General features: G+C 53.8%; 1 protein-coding gene across 1 annotated transcript in view; it reads right to left on the bottom strand.

Annotated features, from left to right (window-relative positions):
- LOC142188427 (lysosomal acid glucosylceramidase-like) overlaps positions 1 to 7,258 on the bottom strand; it is a 74,672-nt gene extending 67,414 nt beyond the window's left edge. Inside the window, 4 exon segments of the mRNA XM_075261837.1 lie at positions 70 to 203; positions 1,801 to 1,947; positions 2,024 to 2,215; positions 7,174 to 7,258. Of these exon segments, the coding sequence (XP_075117938.1) occupies positions 70 to 203; positions 1,801 to 1,947; positions 2,024 to 2,215; positions 7,174 to 7,216 (516 nt within the window). The 5' untranslated portion in view covers positions 7,217 to 7,258.
- Between the last annotated feature and the right edge of the window lie 13,916 nt (positions 7,259 to 21,174).

Below are 21,174 nucleotides of genomic sequence, written 5' to 3'. Positions count from 1 at the left end.
GCGGGTATAAAGGTTGTGTAAACCTAAGGGCTGTGAGCCAGAAGTGCCCCCCCCCCCCGGTCTTCGCACCTTCAGCCTCAGGTCCTCCTCCTGCAAACTGAAGGTCTCCAGTGCAAAGTCACCCTTCGTGTCCAGGTAAGTGTAGACCCGTATGGAGAAGTCGCAACTGGCCATGGGGACGCGCAGGACACTGTATCCAATCCCTGAGAAACAGGAGACATTGTCACGCCCCTGCGCTCACTGTACCGTCCCCGCACTCACTGCACTGCCCCCAGACATGCTCAGCACCCCCGCACCCACTGTACCGCCCCTGCAATCACTGTACCACCCCCACGCTCACTGCACCGCCCCCAGACATGCCCAGTGCCCCCGCGTTCACTGTACCGCCCCCGCACTCACTGTTCTGCCCCCGAGCTCACCGTACCGCATCTGCAATCACTGTACAGCCCCCACACTCACTGTACAACCCCTGCGCTCACTGCACTGCCCCCGTGCTCACTGTACTGCCCTCGCACTCACTGTACCACCCCCAGACATGCCCAGTGCCCCCGCGCTCACTATACTGCCCCCAAGCTCACTGTACCGTCCTTGCAATCACTGTACCGCCCCCACACTCACTGTATCACCCCCGCGCTCACTGCACTGCCCTCGCACTTACTTTACCGCCCCCAGACATGTCCAGCACCCCCGCGCTCACTGTACCACCCCCGCACTCACTGTACTGCCCCCGAGCTCACCGTCCCGCCCCTGCAATCACTGTACAGCCCCCACACTCACTGTACAACCCCTGCGCTCACTGCACTGCCCCCGCGCTCACTGTACTGCCCCTGCTTACTGTACCACCCTTGTGCTCACTGTACCGCCCCTGCACTCACTGAACCGCCCCTGCACTCACTGAACCACCCTTGCACTCTCTGAACCGCCCCTACACTCACTGTACTGCCCTCGCACTCACTGTACCACCCCCAGACATACCCAGTGCCCCCGCGGCTCACTATACTGCTCCCGAGCTCATCATACTGCCTCTGCGCTCACTTTACCGCCCCCTACACTTACTGTACCACCCCCGCTCTCACTGCACTGCCCTCGCACTCACTGTACCGCCCCCAGACATGCCCAGCACCCCCGCACTCACTGTACCGCCCCTGCCATCACTGCACCGCCCCCAGACATGCACAGTGCCCCCGCGCTCACTGTACCGCCCCCGCACTCACTGTACTGCCCCTGCACTCATTGTACCGCCCCCAGACATGCCCAGTGCCCCCGCGCTCAGTGTACTGTCCCCTAGCTCACTGTACCGCCCCTGCAAACACTGTACCACCACCGCACTCACTGCACCACCCCCCGCACTCACTGCACCACCCCCGCACTCACTGCACCACTCCCGCACTCACTGCACCACCCCCCGCGCTCACTGTACTACCCCTGCTTACTGTACCACCCTTGTGTTCACTGTACCGCCGCCACACTCACTGAACCGCCCCTGCACTCACTGAACCGCCCCCACACTCACTGTACTGCCCCCGCACTTACTGTACAGCCCCTAGACATGCCCAGCACCCCCGCGCTCACTGCACCGCCCCCCGCACTCACTGTACAGCCCCCAGACATGCCCAGCGCCCCTGCGCCGCCCCCCAGACACGCCCAGCGCCTCCGCACTCACTGTACCGCCCCAAACATGCCCAGTGCCCCTGCGCTCACTGTACCACCCCATACTTACTGTACCGCCCCCGCACTCAGTGTACCGCCCCTGTGCTCACTGTACCGCCCCCCAGACACACCCAGCGCCCATCCCATCACCTTCATCAGAGAAGTAGGAGCGCAGGAGGTTGTCCCGGGAGCCCGCACTAAGGGCCAGGATGTTCATGGCTGCCGAGTCCGTCACTGCCCCACCAAAGCCCTTCAGGACCTGGAAGCGCTTCTTGTCATTCAGAGTGAGGGTCAGACCTGGTGAGGAGATGGTTAATAGTTAGCAGGGAGGGGTCAGCCCGGCACCCTCTTATCTCATGAGCCCAATTCTTACCAGTAGGCCCTGGCTCCTTCACCATAGGTCCCCCGCTCTGCTCCAGGCGCTTCCCAGACTGGCTGCTCTCGTACACAGTGAAGTTTCCCAGGGCCGGGAGGGTCGTAGGGTCCAGGTCATCGCAGTGGGTGGAGTTACAGGCACAGACCACCGAGCTGTGACCGAAACTCCGCGGAACACAGGGGCGAGAGGCTGCAGAGAGAGGAGCGTATCAATCTCCGAACCGGAGCACCCCAGGGACCCGAGCCCCTGACACCATATACCACACCAGGGGCCACCAACCCCATATACCACCCCAGGGGCTCCTGACACCATATACCACCCCAGGGGCTCCTGACACCATATACCATATACTATTGTCTCTCCTACCTGTGGAGATGCCATGTGCCCTGGACTATTGTCTCCTATCTGTGGAGATGCCACGTGCCCTGGACTGTTGTCTCTCCTACCTGTGGAGATGCCACGTGTCCTGGACTATTGTCTCTCCTACCTGTGGAGATGCCACGTGCCCTGGACTATTGTCTCTCCTACCTGTGGAGATGCCACGTGTCCTGGACTATTGTCTCTCCTACCTGTGGAGATGCCACGTGCCCTGGACTATTGTCTCTCCTACCTGTGGAGATGCCACGTGCCCTGGACTATTGTCTCTCCTACCTGTGGAGATGCGTGTCCTGGACTATTGTCTCTCCTACCTGTGGAGATGCCATGTGCCCTGGACTATTGTCTCTCCTACCTGTGGAGATACCATGTGCCCTGGACTATTGTCTCCTATCTGTGGAGATGCCACGTGCCCTGGACTATTGTCTCTCCTACCTGTGGACATACCAAGTGCCCTGGATTATTGTCTCTCCTACCTGTGGAGATGCCACGTGCCCTGGACTATTGCCTCTCCTACCTGTGGAGATGCCACGTGCCCTGGACTATTGTCTCTCCTACCTGTGGACATACCATGTGCACTGGACTATTGTCTCTCCTACCTGTGGACATACCACGTGCCCTGGATTATTGTCTCTCTTGCCTGTGGAGATGCCACGTGCCCTGGATTATTGTCTCTCCTGCCTGTGGAGATGCCACGTGCCCTGGACTATTGTCTCTCCTACCTGTGGAGATGCCACGTGCCCTGGATTATTGTCTCTCCTGCCTGTGGAGATGCCACTTGCCCTGGACTATTGTCTCTCCTACCTGTGGAGATGCGTGTCCTGGACTATTGTCTCTCCTACCTGTGGAGATGCCATGTGCCCTGGACTATTGTCTCTCCTACCTATGGAGATGCCACGTGCCCTGGACTATTGTCTCTCCTACCTGTGGAGATGCCACGTGCCCTGGACTATTGTCTCTCCTACCTGTGGACATACCAAGTGCCCTGGACTATTGTCTCTCCTACCTGTGGAGATGCCACGTGTCCTGGACTATTGTCTCTCCTACCTGTGGAGATGCCACGTGTCCTGGACTATTGTCTCTCCTACCTGTGGAGATGCCACGTGCCCTGGACTATTGTCTCTCCTACCTGTGGAGATGCCATGTGCCCTGGACTATTGTCTCTCCTACCTGTGGAGATGCCACGTGTCCCTGGACTATTGTCTCTCCTACCTGTGGAGATGCCACGTGCCCTGGACTATTGTCTCTCCTTCCTGTGGACATACCAAGTGCCCTGGACTATTGTCTCTCCTACCTGTGGAGATGCCACGTGCCCTGGACTATTGTCTCTCCTACCTGTGAGATGCCACGTGCCCTGGACTATTGTCTCTCCTACCTGTGGAGATGCCACGTGCCCTGGACTATTGTCTCTCCTACCTGTGGACATACCATGTGCCCTGGACTATTGTCTCTCCTACCTGTGGAGATGCCACGTGCCCTGGACTATTGTCTCTCCTACCTGTGGAGATGCCACGTGTCCTGGACTATTGTCTCTCCTACCTGTGGACATACCATGTGCCCTGGACTATTGTCTCTCCTACCTGTGGAGATGCCACGTGCCCTGGACTATTGTCTCTCCTACCTGTGGACATACCATGTGCCCTGGACTATTGTCTCTCCTACCTGTGGAGATGCCACGTGCCCTGGACTATTGTCTCTCCTACCTGTGGAGATGCCACGTGCCCTGGACTATTGTCTCTCCTACCTGTGGAGATGCCACGTGTCCTGGACTATTGTCTCTCCTACCTGTGGAGATGCCACGTGTCCTGGACTATTGTCTCTCCTACCTGTGGAGATGCCACGTGTCCTGGACTATTGTCTCTCCTACCTGTGGAGATGCCACGTGTCCTGGACTATTGTCTCTCCTACCTGTGGAGATGCCATGTGCCCTGGACTATTGTCTCTCCTACCTGTGGAGATGCCACGTGTCCTGGACTATTGTCTCTCCTACCTGTGGAGATGCCATGTGCCCTGGACTATTGTCCTCTCCTACCTGTGGAGATGCCATGTGCCCTGGACTATTGTCTCTCCTGCCTGTGGAGATGCCACGTGTCCTGGACTATTGTCTCTCCTACCTGTGGAGATGCCATGTGCCCTGGACTATTGTCTCTCCTACCTGTGGAGATGCCACGTGTCCTGGACTATTGTCTCTCCTACCTGTGGAGATGCCATGTGCCCTGGACTATTGTCTCTCCTACCTGTGGAGATGCCATGTGCCCTGGACTATTGTCTCTCCTGCCTGTGGAGATGCCATGTGCCCTGGACTATTGTCTCTCCTACCTGTGGAGATGCCACGTGCCCTGGACTATTGTCTCTCCTGCCTGTGGAGATGCCACGTGCCCTGGACTATTGTCTCTCCTACCTGTGGAGATGCCACGTGCCCTGGACTATTCTGTTAATGGGGAAACCAACCCCCTACAATCTGAGGACTACTTAAGGACTGTTCGCATGTGCCCTGGATTCTATGAGAAGGACATCCAGCGACCCAGCCGGGTATATTCCTGTCTCTAATCTTATGTCTCTTTCTCCTGCTGTATCTTACCTTTCTGTATCCGCCGGCATATATCTCTAGGTATGTCGGCTGTCTAGTTCCGACCCTCTGGGGTTAATAAATATATAATACTTTCTAAAGCTCGTCTCATATTATCCTATAGACCCGGTCAGTGTCAGGTGAGAGCGGACAGGAAAGGTAAGAAGGTGAGCGCAGGCGTGCCCGTGACTAGGCAAAGTGGCTGTGGCCAGATCCTCTGACATGGGGGCCGGCCGCTGCGTATCCTCCACACCGCCCCAGTGGCCCCTGACACCATATATCACCCCAGTGGCCCCTGACACCATATATCACCCCAGTGGCCCCTGACACCATATATCAATCCAGTGGCCCCTGACACCATATATCACCCCAGTGGCCCCTGACACCATATATTACCCCAGTGGCCCCTGACACCATATACCACCCCAGTGGCCCCTGACACCATATACCACCCCAGTGGCCCCTGACACCATATATTACCCCAGTGGACCCTGACACCATATACCACCCCAGTGGCCCCTGACACCATATATCACCCCCAGTGGCCCCTGACACCATATATCAATCCAGTGGCCCCTGACACCATATATCACCCCAGTGGCCCCTGACACCATATATCACCCCAGTGGCCCCTGACACCATATATCACCCCAGTGGCCCCTGACACCATATATCACCCCAGTGGCCCCTGACACCATATATCACCCCAGTGGCCCCTGACACCATATATCAATCCAGTGGCCCCTGACACCATATATCACCCCAGTGGCCCCTGACACCATATATCACCCCAGTGGCCCCTGACACCATATATCAATCCAGTGGCCCCTGACACCATATACCACCCAGTGGCCCCTGACACCATATACCACCCCAGTGGCCCCTGACACCATATACCACCCCAGTGGCCCCTGACACCATATATTACCCCAGTGGACCCTGACACCATATACCACCCCAGTGGCCCCTGACACCATATATCACCCCAGTGGCCCCTGACACCATATATCAATCCAGTGGCCCCTGACACCATATACCACCCCAGTGGCCCCTGACACCATATATTACCCCAGTGGACCCTGACACCATATACCACCCCAGTGGCCCCTGACACCATATATCACCCCAGTGGCCCCTGACACCATATATCACCCCAGTGGCCCCTGACACCATATATCACCCCAGTGGCCCCTGACACCATATATCACCCCAGTGGCCCCTGACACCATATATCACCCCAGTGGCCCCTGACACCATATATCACCCCAGTGGCCCCTGACACCATATATCACCCCAGTGGCCCCTGACACCATATATCACCCCAGTGGCCCCTGACACCATATATCACCCCAGTGGCCCCTGACACCATATACCACCCCAGTGGCCCCTGACACCATATACCACCCCAGTGGCCCCTGACACCATATATCACCCCAGTGGCCCCTGACACCATATATCACCCCAGTGGCCCCTGACACCATATATCACCCCAGTGGCCCTGACACCATATATCACCCCAAGTGGCCCCTGACACCATATATCACCCCAGTGGCCCCTGACACCATATATCACCCCAGTGGCCCCTGACACCATATATCACCCCAGTGGCCCCTGACACCATATATCACCCCAGTGGCCCCTGACACCATATACCACCCCAGTGGCCCCTGACACCATATATTACCCCAGTGGACCCTGACACCATATACCACCCCCAGTGGCCCCTGACACCATATATCACCCCAGTGGACCCTGACACCATATATCACCCCAGTGGCCCCCTGACACCATGTGTGACCCCAGTGGCCCCTGACATCATATATCACCCCAGTGGCCCCTGACACCATATACCACCCCAGTGGCCCCTGACACCATATATCACCCCAGTGGCCCCTGACACCATGTGTGACCCCAGTGGCCCCTGACATCATATATCACCCCAGTGGCCCCTGACACCATATACCACCCCAGTGGCCCCTGACACCATATATCACCCCAGTGGCCCCTGACACCATATACCACCCCAGTGGCCCCTGACACCATATACCACCCCAGTGGCCCCTGACACCATATATCACCCCAGTGGACCCTGACACCATATATCACCCCAGTGGCCCCTGACACCTCGCAACACCAAACGGTCCCCAACAACGATTATAACTTCAGGGTCCTGTCCTGTACCCGGGGCCGCAGAATCCCTCACCTTCAGCTCCTGAGAGCAGCAGTAGGACAACAACACCCAGCATGGCCGACACCAGGACGTCTGAATAGAACTCTAGAAAACAAACACTTCCTGGTCATGTGACACAGACCGAGCATGTGACCAGTCATGTGACCAGGAGGAGGCGGGAAAAGGAGCAGAGAGAGGATAGAGGAGGCTGAGAGGAGGAGGAGGACACACAGTGGTGGAAGCAGGAATAGCGGAGCACCGTGACTGACACCGAGGACCCCAAAAACTGACCCCCCCCCACAATCCTGCCCACACTATTACACCCCATAGTGGCCCCAAATATCCCCATAGGGCCCCTGCACACAGTATTATCCCCCATAGTGGCCCCTGCACACAGTATTATGTCCCCATAGTGGCCCTGCACACAGTATTATGTCCCCATAGTGGCCCCTGCACACAGTATTATGTCCCCATAGTGGCCCCTGCACACAGTATTATGTCCCATAGTGGCCCCTGCACACAGTATTATGTCCCATAGTGGCCCCCTGCACACAGTATTATGTCCCATAGTGGCCCCTGCACACAGTATTATGTCCCATAGTGGCCCCTGCACACAGTATTATCCTCCATAGTGGTCCCCTGCACACAGTATTATGTCCCATAGTGGCCCCTGCACACAGTATTATGTCCCATAGTGGCCCCTGCACACAGTATTATGTCCCATAGTGGCCCCTGCACACAGTATTATCCTCCATAGTGGTCCCTGCACACAGTATTATGTCCCATATTGACCCCTGCACACAGTATTATCCCCCATAGTGGCCCCTGCACACAGTATTATGTCCCATAGTGGCCCCTGCACACAGTATTATGTCCCATAGTGGCCCCTGCACACAGTATTATGTCCCATAGTGGCCTCTGCACACAGTATTATGTCCCATAGTGGCCCCTGCCACACAGTATTATGTCCCATAGTGGCCCCTGCACACAGTATTATCCCCCATAGTGGCCCCTGCACACAGTATTATGTCCCATAGTGGCCCCTGCACACAGTATTATCCCCCATAGTGGCCCCTGCACACAGTATTATGTCTCATAGTGGCCCCTGCACACAGTATTATGTCCCATAGTGGCCCCTGCACACAGTATTATCCCCCATAGTGGCCCCTGTACACAGTATTATCCCCCATAGTGGCCCCTGCACACAGTATTATGTCCCATAGTGGCCCCTGCACACAGTATTATGTCCCATAGTGGCCCCTGCACACAGTATTATCCCCATAGTGGCCCCTGCACACAGTATTATGTCCCATAGTGGTCCCTGCACACAGTATTATGTCCCATAGTGGCCCCTGCACACAGTATTATGTCCCATAGTGGCCCCTGCACACAGTATTATGTCCCATAGTGGCCCCTGCACACAGTATTATGTCCCATAGTGGTCCCTGCACACAGTATTATGTCCCATAGTGGCCCCTGCACACAGTATTATGTCCCATAGTGGCCCCTGCACACAGTATTATCCCCCATAGTGGCCCCTGCACACAGTATTATCCCCCATAGTGACCCCTGCACACAGTATTATCCCCCATAGTGGCCCCTGCACACAGTATTATCCCCCATAGTGGCCCCTGCACACAGTATTATATCCCATAGTGGCCCCTGCACACAGTATTATGTCCCATAGTGGCCCCTGCACACAGTATTATCCCCCATAGTGGCCCCTGCACACAGTATTATCCCCCATAGTGACCCCTGCACACAGTATTATGTCCCATAGTGGCCCCTGCACACAGTATTATCCCCCATAGTGGCCCCTGCACACAGTATTATGTCCCATAGTGGCCCCTGCACACAGTATTATGTCCCATAGTGGCCCCTGCACACAGTATTATGTCCCATAGTGGTCCCTGCACACAGTATTATGTCCCATAGTGGCCCCTGCACACAGTATTATCCCCCATAGTGGCCCCTGCACACAGTATTATGTCCCATAGTGGCCCCTGCACACAGTATTATCCCCCATAGTGGCCCCTGCACACAGTATTATGTCCCATAGTGGCCCCTGCACACAGTATTATCCCCCATAGTGACCCCTGCACACAGTATTATCCCCCATAGTGGCCCCTGCACACAGTATTATGTCCCATAGTGGCCCCTGCACACAGTATTATCCCCCATAGTGGCCCCTGCACACAGTATTATGTCCCATAGTGGCCCCTGCACACAGTATTATGTCTCATAGTGGCCCCTGCACACAGTATTATCCCCCATAGTGGCCCCTGCACACAGTATTATGTCCCATAGTGGCCCCTGCACACAGTATTATCCCCCATAGTGGCCCCTGCACACAGTATTATGCCCCATAGTGACCCTGCACACAGTATTATGTCCCATAGTGGCCCCTGCACACAGTATTATCCCACATAGTGGCCCCTGCACACAGTATTATGCCCCATAGTGACCCTGCACACAGTATTATGTCCCATAGTGGCCCCTGCACATAGTATTATGTCCATAGTGGCCCCTGCACACAGTATTATGTCCCATAGTGGCCCCTGCACACAGTATTATGTCCCATAGTGACCCCTGCACACAGTATTATGTCCCATAGTGACCCCTGCACACAGTATTATGTCCCATAGTGGCCCCTGCACACAGTATTATGTCTCATAGTGGCCCCTGCACACAGTATTATCCCCCATAGTGGCCCCTGCACACAGTATTATGTCCCATAGTGGCCCCTGCACACAGTATTATCCCCCATAGTGGCCCCTGCACACAGTATTATGTCTCATAGTGGCCCCTGCACACAGTATTATGTCCCATAGTGGCTCCTGCACACAGTATTATGTCCCATAGTGACCCCTGCACACAGTATTATGTCCCATAGTGGCCCCTGCACACAGTATTATCCCCCATAGTGGCCCCTGCACACAGTATTATCCCCCATAGTGGCCCCTGCACACAGTATTATCCCCCATAGTGGCCCCTGCACACAGTATTATGTCCCATAGTGGCCCCTGCACACAGTATTATCCCCCATAGTGGCCCCTGCACACAGTATTATGTCCCATAGTGGCCCCTGCACACAGTATTATGTCCCATAGTGGCCCCTGCACACAGTATTATCCCCCATAGTGTCCACTGCACACAGTATTATGTCCCATAGTGGCCCCTGCACACAGTATTATCCCCCATAGTGGCCCCTGCACACAGTATTATGTCCCATAGTGGCACCTGCACACAGTATTATCCCCATAGTGGCCCCTGCACACAGTATTATGTCCCATAGTGGCCCCTGCACACAGTATTATACCCCATAGTGGTCCCTGAACACAGTATTATCCCCCATAGTGGCCCCTGCACACAGTATTATCCCCCATAGTGGCCCCTGCACACAGTATTATGTCCCATAGTGGCCCCTGCACACAGTATTATCCCCCATAGTGGCCCCTGCACACAGTATTATGTCCCATAGTGGCCCCTGCACACAGTATTATCCTCCATAGTGGCCCCTACACACAGTATTATCCCCCATAGTGGCCCCTGCACACAGTATTATGTCCTATAGTGGCCCCTGCACACAGTATTATGTCCCATAGTGGCCCCTGCACACAGTATTATCCCCCATAGTGGCCCCTGCACACAGTATTATGTCCCTTAGTGGCCCCTGCACACAGTATTATGTCCTATAGTGGCCCCTGCACACAGTATTATGTCCCATAGTGGCCCCTGCACACAGTATTATCCCCCATAGTGGCCCCTGCACACAGTATTATGTCCCTTAGTGGCCCCTGCACAGAGTATTATCCCCAATAGTGACCCCTGCACACAGTATTATCCCCCATAGTGGCCCCTGCACACAGTATTATCCCCCATAGTGGCCCCTGCACACAGTATTATGTCCCTTAGTGGCCTCTGCACACAGTATTATCCCCCATAGTGGCCCCTGCACACAGTATTATGTCCCATAGTGGCCCCTGCACACAGTATTATGTCCCATAGTGGCCCCTGCACACAGTATTATACCCCATAGTGGTCCCTGCACACAGTATTATGTCCCATAGTGGCCCCTGCACACAGTATTATGTCCCATAGTGGCCCTGCACACAGTATTATGTCCCTTATTGGCCCCTGCACACAGTATTATGCCCCATAGTGGCCCCTGCACACAGTATTATCCCCATAGTGGCCCCTGCACACAGTATTATGTCCCATAGTGGCCCCTGCACACAGTATTATCCCCCATAGTGGCCCCTGCACACAGTATTATGTCCCATAGTGGCCCCTGCACACAGTATTATCCCCCATAGTGGCCCATGACACAGTATTATGTCCCATAGTGGACCCTGCACACAGTATTATGTCCCATAGTGGCCCCTGCACACAGTATTATGTCCCATAGTGGCCCCTGCACACAGTATTATGTCCCATAGTGGCCCCTGCACACAGTATTATCCCCCATAGTGGCCCCTGCACACAGTATTATGTCCCTTAGTGGCCCCTGCACACAGTATTATCCCCAATAGTGACCCCTGCACACAGTATTATGTCCCATAGTGGCCCCTGCACACAGTATTATCCCCCATAGTGGCCCCTGCACACAGTATTATGTCCCTTAGTGGCCTCTGCACACAGTATTATCCCCCATAGTGGCCCCTGCACACAGTATTATGTCCCATAGTGGCCCCTGCACACAGTATTATGTCCCATAGTGGCCCCTGCACACAGTATTATACCCCATAGTGGTCCCTGCACACAGTATTATGTCCCATAGTGGCCCCTGCACACAGTATTATGTCCCATAGTGGCCCCTGCACACAGTATTATGTCCCTTATTGGCCCCTGCACACAGTATTATGCCCCATAGTGGCCCCTGCACACAGTATTATCCCCCATAGTGGCCCCTGCACACAGTATTATGTCCCATAGTGGCCCCTGCACACAGTATTATCCCCCATAGTGGCCCCTGCACACAGTATTATGTCCCATAGTGGCCCCTGCACACAGTATTATCCCCCATAGTGGCCCATGACACAGTATTATGTCCCATAGTGGACCCTGCACAGAGTATTATGTCCCATAGTGGCCCCTGCACACAGTATTATGTCCCATAGTGGCCCCTGCACACAGTATTATGTCCCATAGTGGCCCCTGCACACAGTATAATGTCCCATAGTGGCCCCTGCACACAGTATTATGTCCCATAGTGGCCCCTGCACACAGTATTATGTCCCATAGTGGCCCCTGCACACAGTATAATGTCCCATAGTGGCCCCTGCACACAGTATTATGTCTCATAGTGGCCCCTGCACACAGTATTATCCCCCATAGTGGCCCCTGCACACAGTATTATGTCCCATAGTGGCCCCTGCACACAGTATTATCCCCCATAGTGGCCCCTGTACACAGTATTATGTCCCATAGTGGCCCCTGCACACAGTATTATGTCCCATAGTGGTCCCTGCACACAGTATTATCCCCCATAGTGGCCCCTGCACACAGTATTATGTCCCATAGTGGCCCCTGCACACAGTATTATGTCCCATAGTGGCCCCTGCACACAGTATTATCCCCCATAGTGGCCCCTGTACACAGTATTATGTCCCATAGTGGCCCCTGCACACAGTATTATGTCCCATAGTGGTCCCTGCACACAGTATTATCCCCCATAGTGGCCCCTGCACACAGTATTATGTCCCATAGTGGCCCCTGCACACAGTATTATCCCCCATAGTGGCCCCTGCACACAGTATTATGTCCCATAGTGGCCCCTGCACACAGTATTATCCCCCATAGTGGCCCCTGCACACAGTATTATGTCCCATAGTGGCCCCTGCACACAGTATTATCCCCAATTGTGGCCCCTGCACACAGTATTATCCCCCATAGTGGCCCCTGCACACAGTATTATGTCCCATAGTGGCCCCTGCACACAGTATTATGTCCCAGAGTGGCCCCTGCACACAGTATTATGTCCCATAGTGGCCCCTGTACACAGTATTATGTCCCATAGTGGCCCCTGCACACAGTATTATGTTCCATAGTGGCCCTTGCACACAGTATTATCCCCAATAGTGGCCCCTGCACACAGTATTATGTCCTATAGTGGCCCCTGCACACAGTATTATGTCCCATAGTGGCCCCTGCACACAGTATTATGTCCCATAGTGGCCCCTGCACACTGTATTATGTCCCATAGTGGCCCCTGCACACAGTATTATCCCCCATAGTGGCCCCTGCACACAGTATTATCCCCCATAGTGGCCCCCTGCACACAGTATTATGTCCCATAGTGGCCCCTGCACACAGTATTATCCCCCATAGTGGCCCCTGCACACAGTATTATCCCCCATAGTGGCCCCTGCACACAGTATTATCCCCAATAGTGGCCCCTGCACACAGTATTATCCCCCATAGTGGCCCCTGCACACAGTATTATGTCCCATAGTGGCCCCTGCACACAATATTATGTCCCATAGTGGCTCCTGCACACAGTATTATCCCCCATAGTGTCCCCTGTACACAGTATTATCCCCAATAGTGGCCCCTGCACACAGTATTATCCCCCATAGTGGCCCCTGCACACAGTATTATCCCCCATAGTGGCCCCCGCACACAGTATTATCCCCCATAGTGGCCCCCGCACACAGTATTATCCCCCATAGTGGCCCCTGCGCACAGTATTATGCCCCATAGAAGTGGTCCCTGCACACAGTATTATGCCCCATAGTGGTCCCTGCACACAGTATTATGTCCCATAGTGGCCCCTGCACACAGTATTATGTCCCATAGTGGCCCCTGCACACAGTATTATCCCCCATAGTGGCCCCTGCACACAGTATTATGTCCCATAGTGGCCCCTGCACACAGTATTATGCCCCATAGTGGCCCCTGCACACAGTATTATGTCCCATAGTGGCCCCTGCACACAGTATTATCCCCCATAGTGGCCCTGCACACAGTATTATCCCCCATAGTGGCCCCTGCACACAGTATTATGTCCCATAGTGGCCCCTGCACAAAGTATTATGTCCCATAGTGGCCCCTGCACACAGTATTATCCCCCATAGTGGCCCCTGCACACAGTATTATGTCCCTTAGTGGCCCCTGCACACAGTATTATCCCCCATAGTGGCCCCTGCACACAGTATTATGTCCCATAGTGGCCCCTGCACACAGTATTATGTCCCATAGTGGCCCCTGCACACAGTATTATACCCCATAGTGGTCCCTGCACACAGTATTATGTCCCATAGTGGCCCCTGCACACAGTATTATCCCCCATAGTGGCCCCTGCACACAGTATTATGTTCTATAGTGGCCCCTGCACACAGTATTATCCCCCATAGTGGCCCCTGCACACAGTATTATGTCCCATAGTGGCCCCTGCACACAGTATTATGTCCCATAGTGGCCCCTGCACACAGTATTATACCCCATAGTGGTCCCTGCACACAGTATTATGTCCCATAGTGGCCCCTGCACACAGTATTATCCCCCATAGTGGCCCCTGCACACAGTACTATCCCCCATAGTGGCCCCTGCACACAGTATTATCCCCCATAGTAGCCCCTGCACACAGTATTATGTCCCATAGTGGCCCCTGCACACAGTATTATCCCCCATAGTGGCCCCTGCACACAGTATTATGTCCCTTAGTGGCCCCTGCACACAGTATTATCCCCAATAGTGACCCCTGCACACAGTATTATGTCCCATAGTGGCCCCTGCACACAGTATTATCCCCCATAGTGGCCCCTGCACACAGTATTATGTCCCTTAGTGGCCCCTGCACACAGTATTATCCCCCATAGTGGCCCCTGCACACAGTATTATGTCCCATAGTGGCCCCTGCACACAGTATTATGTCCCATAGTGGCCCTACACACAGTATTATGTCCCATAGTGGCCCCTGCACACAGTATTATCCCCCATAGTGGCCCTGCACACAGTATTATGTCCCATAGTGGCCCCTGCACACAGTATTATGTCCCATAGTGGCCCCTGCACACAGAATTATCCCCCATAGTGGCCCCTGCACACAGTATTATGTCCCATAGTGGCCCCTGCACACAGTATTATGTCCCATAGTGGCCCCTGCACACAGTATTATGTCCCTTATTGGCCCCTGCACACAGTATTATGCCCCATAGTGGCCCCTGCACACAGTATTATCCCCCATAGTGGCCCCTGCACACAGTATTATGTCCCATAGTGGCCCCTGCACACAGTATTATCCCCCATAGTGGCCCCTGCACACAGTATTATGTCCCATAGTGGCCCCTGCACACAGTATTATCCCCCATAGTGGCCCCTGCACACAGTATTATGTCCCATAGTGGCCCCTGCACACAATATTATGCCCCTTAGTGGCCCCTGAACACAGTATAATGTCCCATAGTGGCCCCTGCACACGTTATTATGTCCCATAGTGGCCCCTGCACACAGTATTATGTCCCATAGTGGCCCCTGCACACAGTATTATGTCCCATAGTGGCCCCTGCACACAGTATTATGTCCCATAGTGGCCCCTGCACACAGTATTATGTCCCATAGTGGCCCCTACACACAGTATTATGTCCCATAGTGGCCCCTGCACACAGTATTATGTCCCATAGTGGCCCCTGCACACAGTATTATCCCCCATAGTGGCCCCTGCACACAGTATTATGTCCCATAGTGGTCCCTGCACACAGTATTATCCCCCCTTAGTGGCCCCTGCACACAGTATTATGTCCCATAGTGGCCCCTGCACACAGTATTATCCCCCATAGTGGCCCCTGCACACAGTATTATGTCCCATAGTGGCCCCTGCACACAGTATTATGCCCCATAGTGGCCCCTGCACACAGTATTATGTCCCATAGTGGCCCCTGCACACAGTATTATCCCCCATAGTGGCCCCCTGCACACAGTATTATGTCCCATAGTGGCCCCTGCACACAGTATTATCCCCAATAGTGGCCCCTGCACACAGTATTATCCCCCATAGTGGCCCCTGCTCACAGTATTATGTCCCATAGTGGCCCCTGCACACAGTATTATGTCCCAGAGTGGCCCCTGCACACAGTATTATGTCCCATAGTGGCCCCTGTACACAGTATTATGTCCCATAGTGGCCCCTGCACACAGTATTATGTTCCATAGTGGCCCTGCACACAGTATTATCCCCAATAGTGGCCCCTGCACACAGTATTATGTCCTATAGTGGCCCCTGCACACAGTATTATGTCCTATAGTGGCCCCTGCACACAGTATTATGTCCTATAGTGGCACCTGCACACAGTATTATGTTCCATAGTGGCCCTGCACACAGTATTATCCCCCATACTGGCCCCTGCACACAGTATTATCCCCCATAGTGGCCCCAGCACACAGTATTATGTCCCATAGTGGCCCCTGCACACAGTATTATCCCCAATAGTGGCCCCTGCACACAGTATTATCCCCCATAGTGGCCCCCACACACAGTATTATCCCCAATAGTGGCTCCTGCACACAGTATTATACCCCATAGTGGTCCCTGCACACAGTATTATGTCCCATAGTGGCCCCTGCACACAGTATTATCCCCCATAGTGGCCCCTGCACACAGTATTATCCCCCATAGTGGCCCCTGCACACAGTATTATGTCCCATAGTGACCCCTGCACACAGTATTATGTCCCATAGTGGCCCCTGCACACAGTATTATCCCCCATAGTGGCCCCTGCACACAGTATTATCCCCAATAGTGGCCCCTGCACACAGTATTATGTCCCATAGTGGCCCCTGCACACAGTATTATCCCCCATAGTGGCCCCTGTACACAGTATTATGTCCCATAGTGGCCCCTGCACACAGTATTATCCCCCATAGTGGCCCCTGCACACAGTATTATCCCCCATAGTGGCCCCTGCACACAGTATTATCCCCAATAGTGGCCCCTGCACACAGTATTATGTCCCATAGTGGCCCCTGCACACAGTATTATCCCCCATAGTGGCCCCTGCACACAGTATTATCCCCCATAGTGGCCCCTGCACACAGTATTATCCCCAATAGTGGCCCCTGCACACAGTATTATCCCCCATAGTGGCCCCTGCACACAGTATTATGTCCCATAGTGGCTCCTGCACACAGTATTATGTCCCACAGTGGCCCCTGCACACAGTATTATGTCCCATAGTGGCCCCTGCACACAATATTATGTCCCATAGTGGCTCCTGCACACAGTATTATGTCCCATAGTGGCCCCTGCACACAATATTATGTCCCATAGTGGCTCCTGCACACAGTATTATCCCCCATAGTGGCCCCTGCACACAGTATTATCCCCCATAGTGGCCCCTGCACACAGTATTATGTCCCATAGTGGCCCCTGCACACAATATTATGTCCCATAGTGGCCCCTGCACACAGTATTATGTCCCATAGTGGCCCCTGCACACAATATTATGTCCCATAGTGGTCCCTGCACACAGTATTATGCCCCATAGTGACCCCTGCACACAGTATTATGTCCCATAGTGGCCCCTGCACACAGTATTATGTCCCATAGTGGCCCCTGCACACAGTATTATCCCCCATAGTGGCCCCTGCACACAGTATTATGTCCAATAGTGGCCCCTGCACACAGTATTCTCCCCCATAGTGGCCCCTGCACACAGTATTATGCCCCATAGTGGTCCCTGCACACAGTATTATGTCCCATAGTCGCCCCTGCACACAGTATTATGTCCCATAGTGGCCCCTGCACACAGTATTATGTCCCATAGTGGCCCCTGCACACAGTATTATGTCCCATAGTGGCCCCTGCACACAGTATTATCCCCCATAGTGGCCCCTGCACACAGTATTATGTCCCATAGTGGCCCCTGCACACAGTATTATCCCCAATAGTGGCCCCTGCACACAGTATTATCCCCCATAGTGGCCCCTGCACACAGTATTATGTCCCATAGTGGCCCCTGCACACAGTATTATGTCCCAGAGTGGCCCCTGCACACAGTATTATGTCCCATAGTGGCCCCTGCACACAGTATTATCCCCAATAGTGGCCCCTGCACACAGTATTATGTCCCATAGTGGCCCCTGCACACAGTATTATGTCCCATAGTGGCCCCTGCACACAGTATTATGTCCTATAGTGGCCCCTGCACACAGTATTATATCCCATAGTGGCCCCTGCACACAGTATTATGTCCCATAGTGGCCCCTGCACACAGTATTATGTCCCATAGTGGCCCCTGCACACAGTATTATGTCCCATAGTGGCCCCTGCACACAGTATTATGTCCCATAGTGGCCCCTGCACACAGTATTATGTCCCATAGTGGCCCCTGCACACAGTATTATCCCCCATAGTGGCCCCTGCACACAGTATTATGTCCCATAGTGACCCCTGCACACAGTATTATGTCCCATAGTGGCCCCTGCACACAGTATTATCCCCCATAGTGGCCCCCGCACACAGTATTATGTCCCATAGTGGCCCCTGCACACAGTATTATGTCCCATAGTGACCCCTGCACACAGTATTATCCCCCATAGTGGCCCCTGCACACAGTATTATGTCCCATAGTGGCCCCTGCACACAGTATTATGTCCCATAGTGACCCCTGCACACAGTATTATACCCCATAGTGACCCCTGCACACAGTATTATGTCCCATAGTGGCCCCTGCACACAGTATTATGTCCCATAGTGGCCCCTGCACACAGTATTATCCCCCATAGTGGCCCCTGCACACAGTATTATGTCCCATAGTGGCCCCTGCACACAGTATTATCCCCCATAGTGGCCCCTGCACACAGTATTATGTCCCATAGTGGCCCCTGCACACAGTATTATATCCCATAGTGGCCCCTGCACACAGTATTATGTCCCATAGTGGCCCCTGCACACAGTATTATGTCCCATAGTGGTCCCTGCACACAGTATTATCCCCATAGTGGCCCCTGCACACAGTATTATGTCCCATAGTGGCCCCTGCACACAGTATTATGTCCCATAGTGGCCCCCTGCACACAGTATTATGTCCCATAGTGGCCCCTGCACACTGTATTATGTCCCATAGTGGCCCCTGTACACAGTATTATGTCCCATAGTGGCCCCTGCACACAGTATTATCCCCCATAGTGACCCCTGCACACAGTATTATGTCCCATAGTGGCCCCTGCACACAGTATTATGTCCCATAGTGGCCCCTGCACACAGTATTATGTCCCATAGTGGCCCCTGCACACTGTATTATGTCCCATAGTGGCCCCTGTACACAGTATTATCCCCCATAGTGACCCCTGCACACAGTATTATGTCCCATAGTGGCCCCTGCACACAGTATTATGTCCCATAGTGACCCCTGCACACAGTATTATCCCCCATAGTGGTTCTGCACACAGTATTATCCCCCATAGTGGCCCCTGCACACAGTATTATGTCCTATAGTGGCCCCTGCACACAGTATTATCCCCCATAGTGACCCCTGTACACAGTATTATCCCCCATAGTGACCCCTGCACACAGTATTATCCCCCATAGTGGTCCCTGCACACAGTATTATCCCCCATAGTGGCCCCTGCACACAGTATTATGTCCCATAGTGGCTCCTGCACACAGTATTATCCCCCATAGTGGCCCCTGCACACAGTATTATGTCCCATAGTGGCCCCTGCACACAGTATTATCCCCCATAGTGGTCCCTGCACACAGTATTATCCCCCATAGTGGCCCCTGCACACAATATTATGTCCAATAGTGGCTCCTGCACACAGTATTATCCCCCATAGTGGCCCCTGCACACAGTATTATGTCCCATAGTGGCTCCTGCACACAGTATTATGTCCCATAGTGGCCCCTGCACACAGTATTATGTCCCATAGTGGCTCCTGCACACAGTATTATCCCCCATAGTGGCCCCTGCACACAGTATTATGTCCCATAGTGGCCCCTGCACACAGTATTATCCCCCATAGTGGCCCCTGCACACAGTATTATGTCCCATAGTGGCCCCTGCACACAGTATTATGTCCCATAGTGGCTCCTGCACACAGTATTATCCCCCATAGTGGCCCCTGCACACAGTATTATGTCCCATAGTGGCCCCTGCACACAGTATTATCCCCCATAGTGGTCCCTGCACACAGTATTATCCCCCATAGTGGCCCCTGCACACAGTATTATGTCCCATAGTGGCTCCTGCACACAGTATTATCCCCCATAGTGGCCCCTGCACACAGTATTATGTCCCATAGTGGCCCCTGCACACAGTATTATCCCCCATAGTGGCCCCTGCACACAGTATTATGTCCCATAGTGGCCCCTGCACACAGTATTATCCCCCATAGTGGCCCCTGCACACAGTATTATGTCCCATAGTGGCCCATGCACACAGTATTATCCCCCATAGTGGCCCCTGCACACAGTATTATGTCCCATAGTGGCCCCTGCACACAGTATTATCCCCCATAGTGGTCCCTGCACACAGTATTATTCCCCATAGTGACCCCTGCACACAGTATTATGCCCCATAGTGGCCTCTGCACACAGTATTATGTCCCATAGTGGCCCCTGCACACAGTATTATGTCCCATAGTGGCCTCTGCACACAGTATTATGTCCCATAGTGGCCCCTGCACACAGTATTATGTCCCATAGTGACCCCTGCACACAGTATTATGTCCCATAGTGGCCCCTGCACACAGTGTTATCCCCCATAGTGGCCCCTGCACACAGTATTATGTCCCATAGTGGCCCCTGCACACAGTATTATGTCCCATAGTGGCTCCTGCACACAGTATTATCCCCCATAGTGGCCCCTGCACACAGTATTATCCCCCATAGTGGCCCCTGCACACAGTATTATGTCCCATAGTGGCCCCTGCACACAGTATTATCCCCCATAGTGGTCCCTGCACACAGTATTATTCCCCATAGTGACCCCTGCACACAGTATTATGTCCCATAGTGGCCCCTGCACACAGTATTATGTCCCATAGTGACCCCTGCACACAGTATTATGTCCCATAGTGGCCCCTGCACACAGA

This window comes from Leptodactylus fuscus, unplaced genomic scaffold (genome assembly GCF_031893055.1).
Source record: "Leptodactylus fuscus isolate aLepFus1 unplaced genomic scaffold, aLepFus1.hap2 HAP2_SCAFFOLD_457, whole genome shotgun sequence".
Classification (NCBI taxonomy): Eukaryota; Metazoa; Chordata; class Amphibia; order Anura; family Leptodactylidae; genus Leptodactylus; species Leptodactylus fuscus.
Note: the sequence above shows the minus strand (reverse complement) of the source record. Positions and strands in the feature narration are given on the sequence as shown.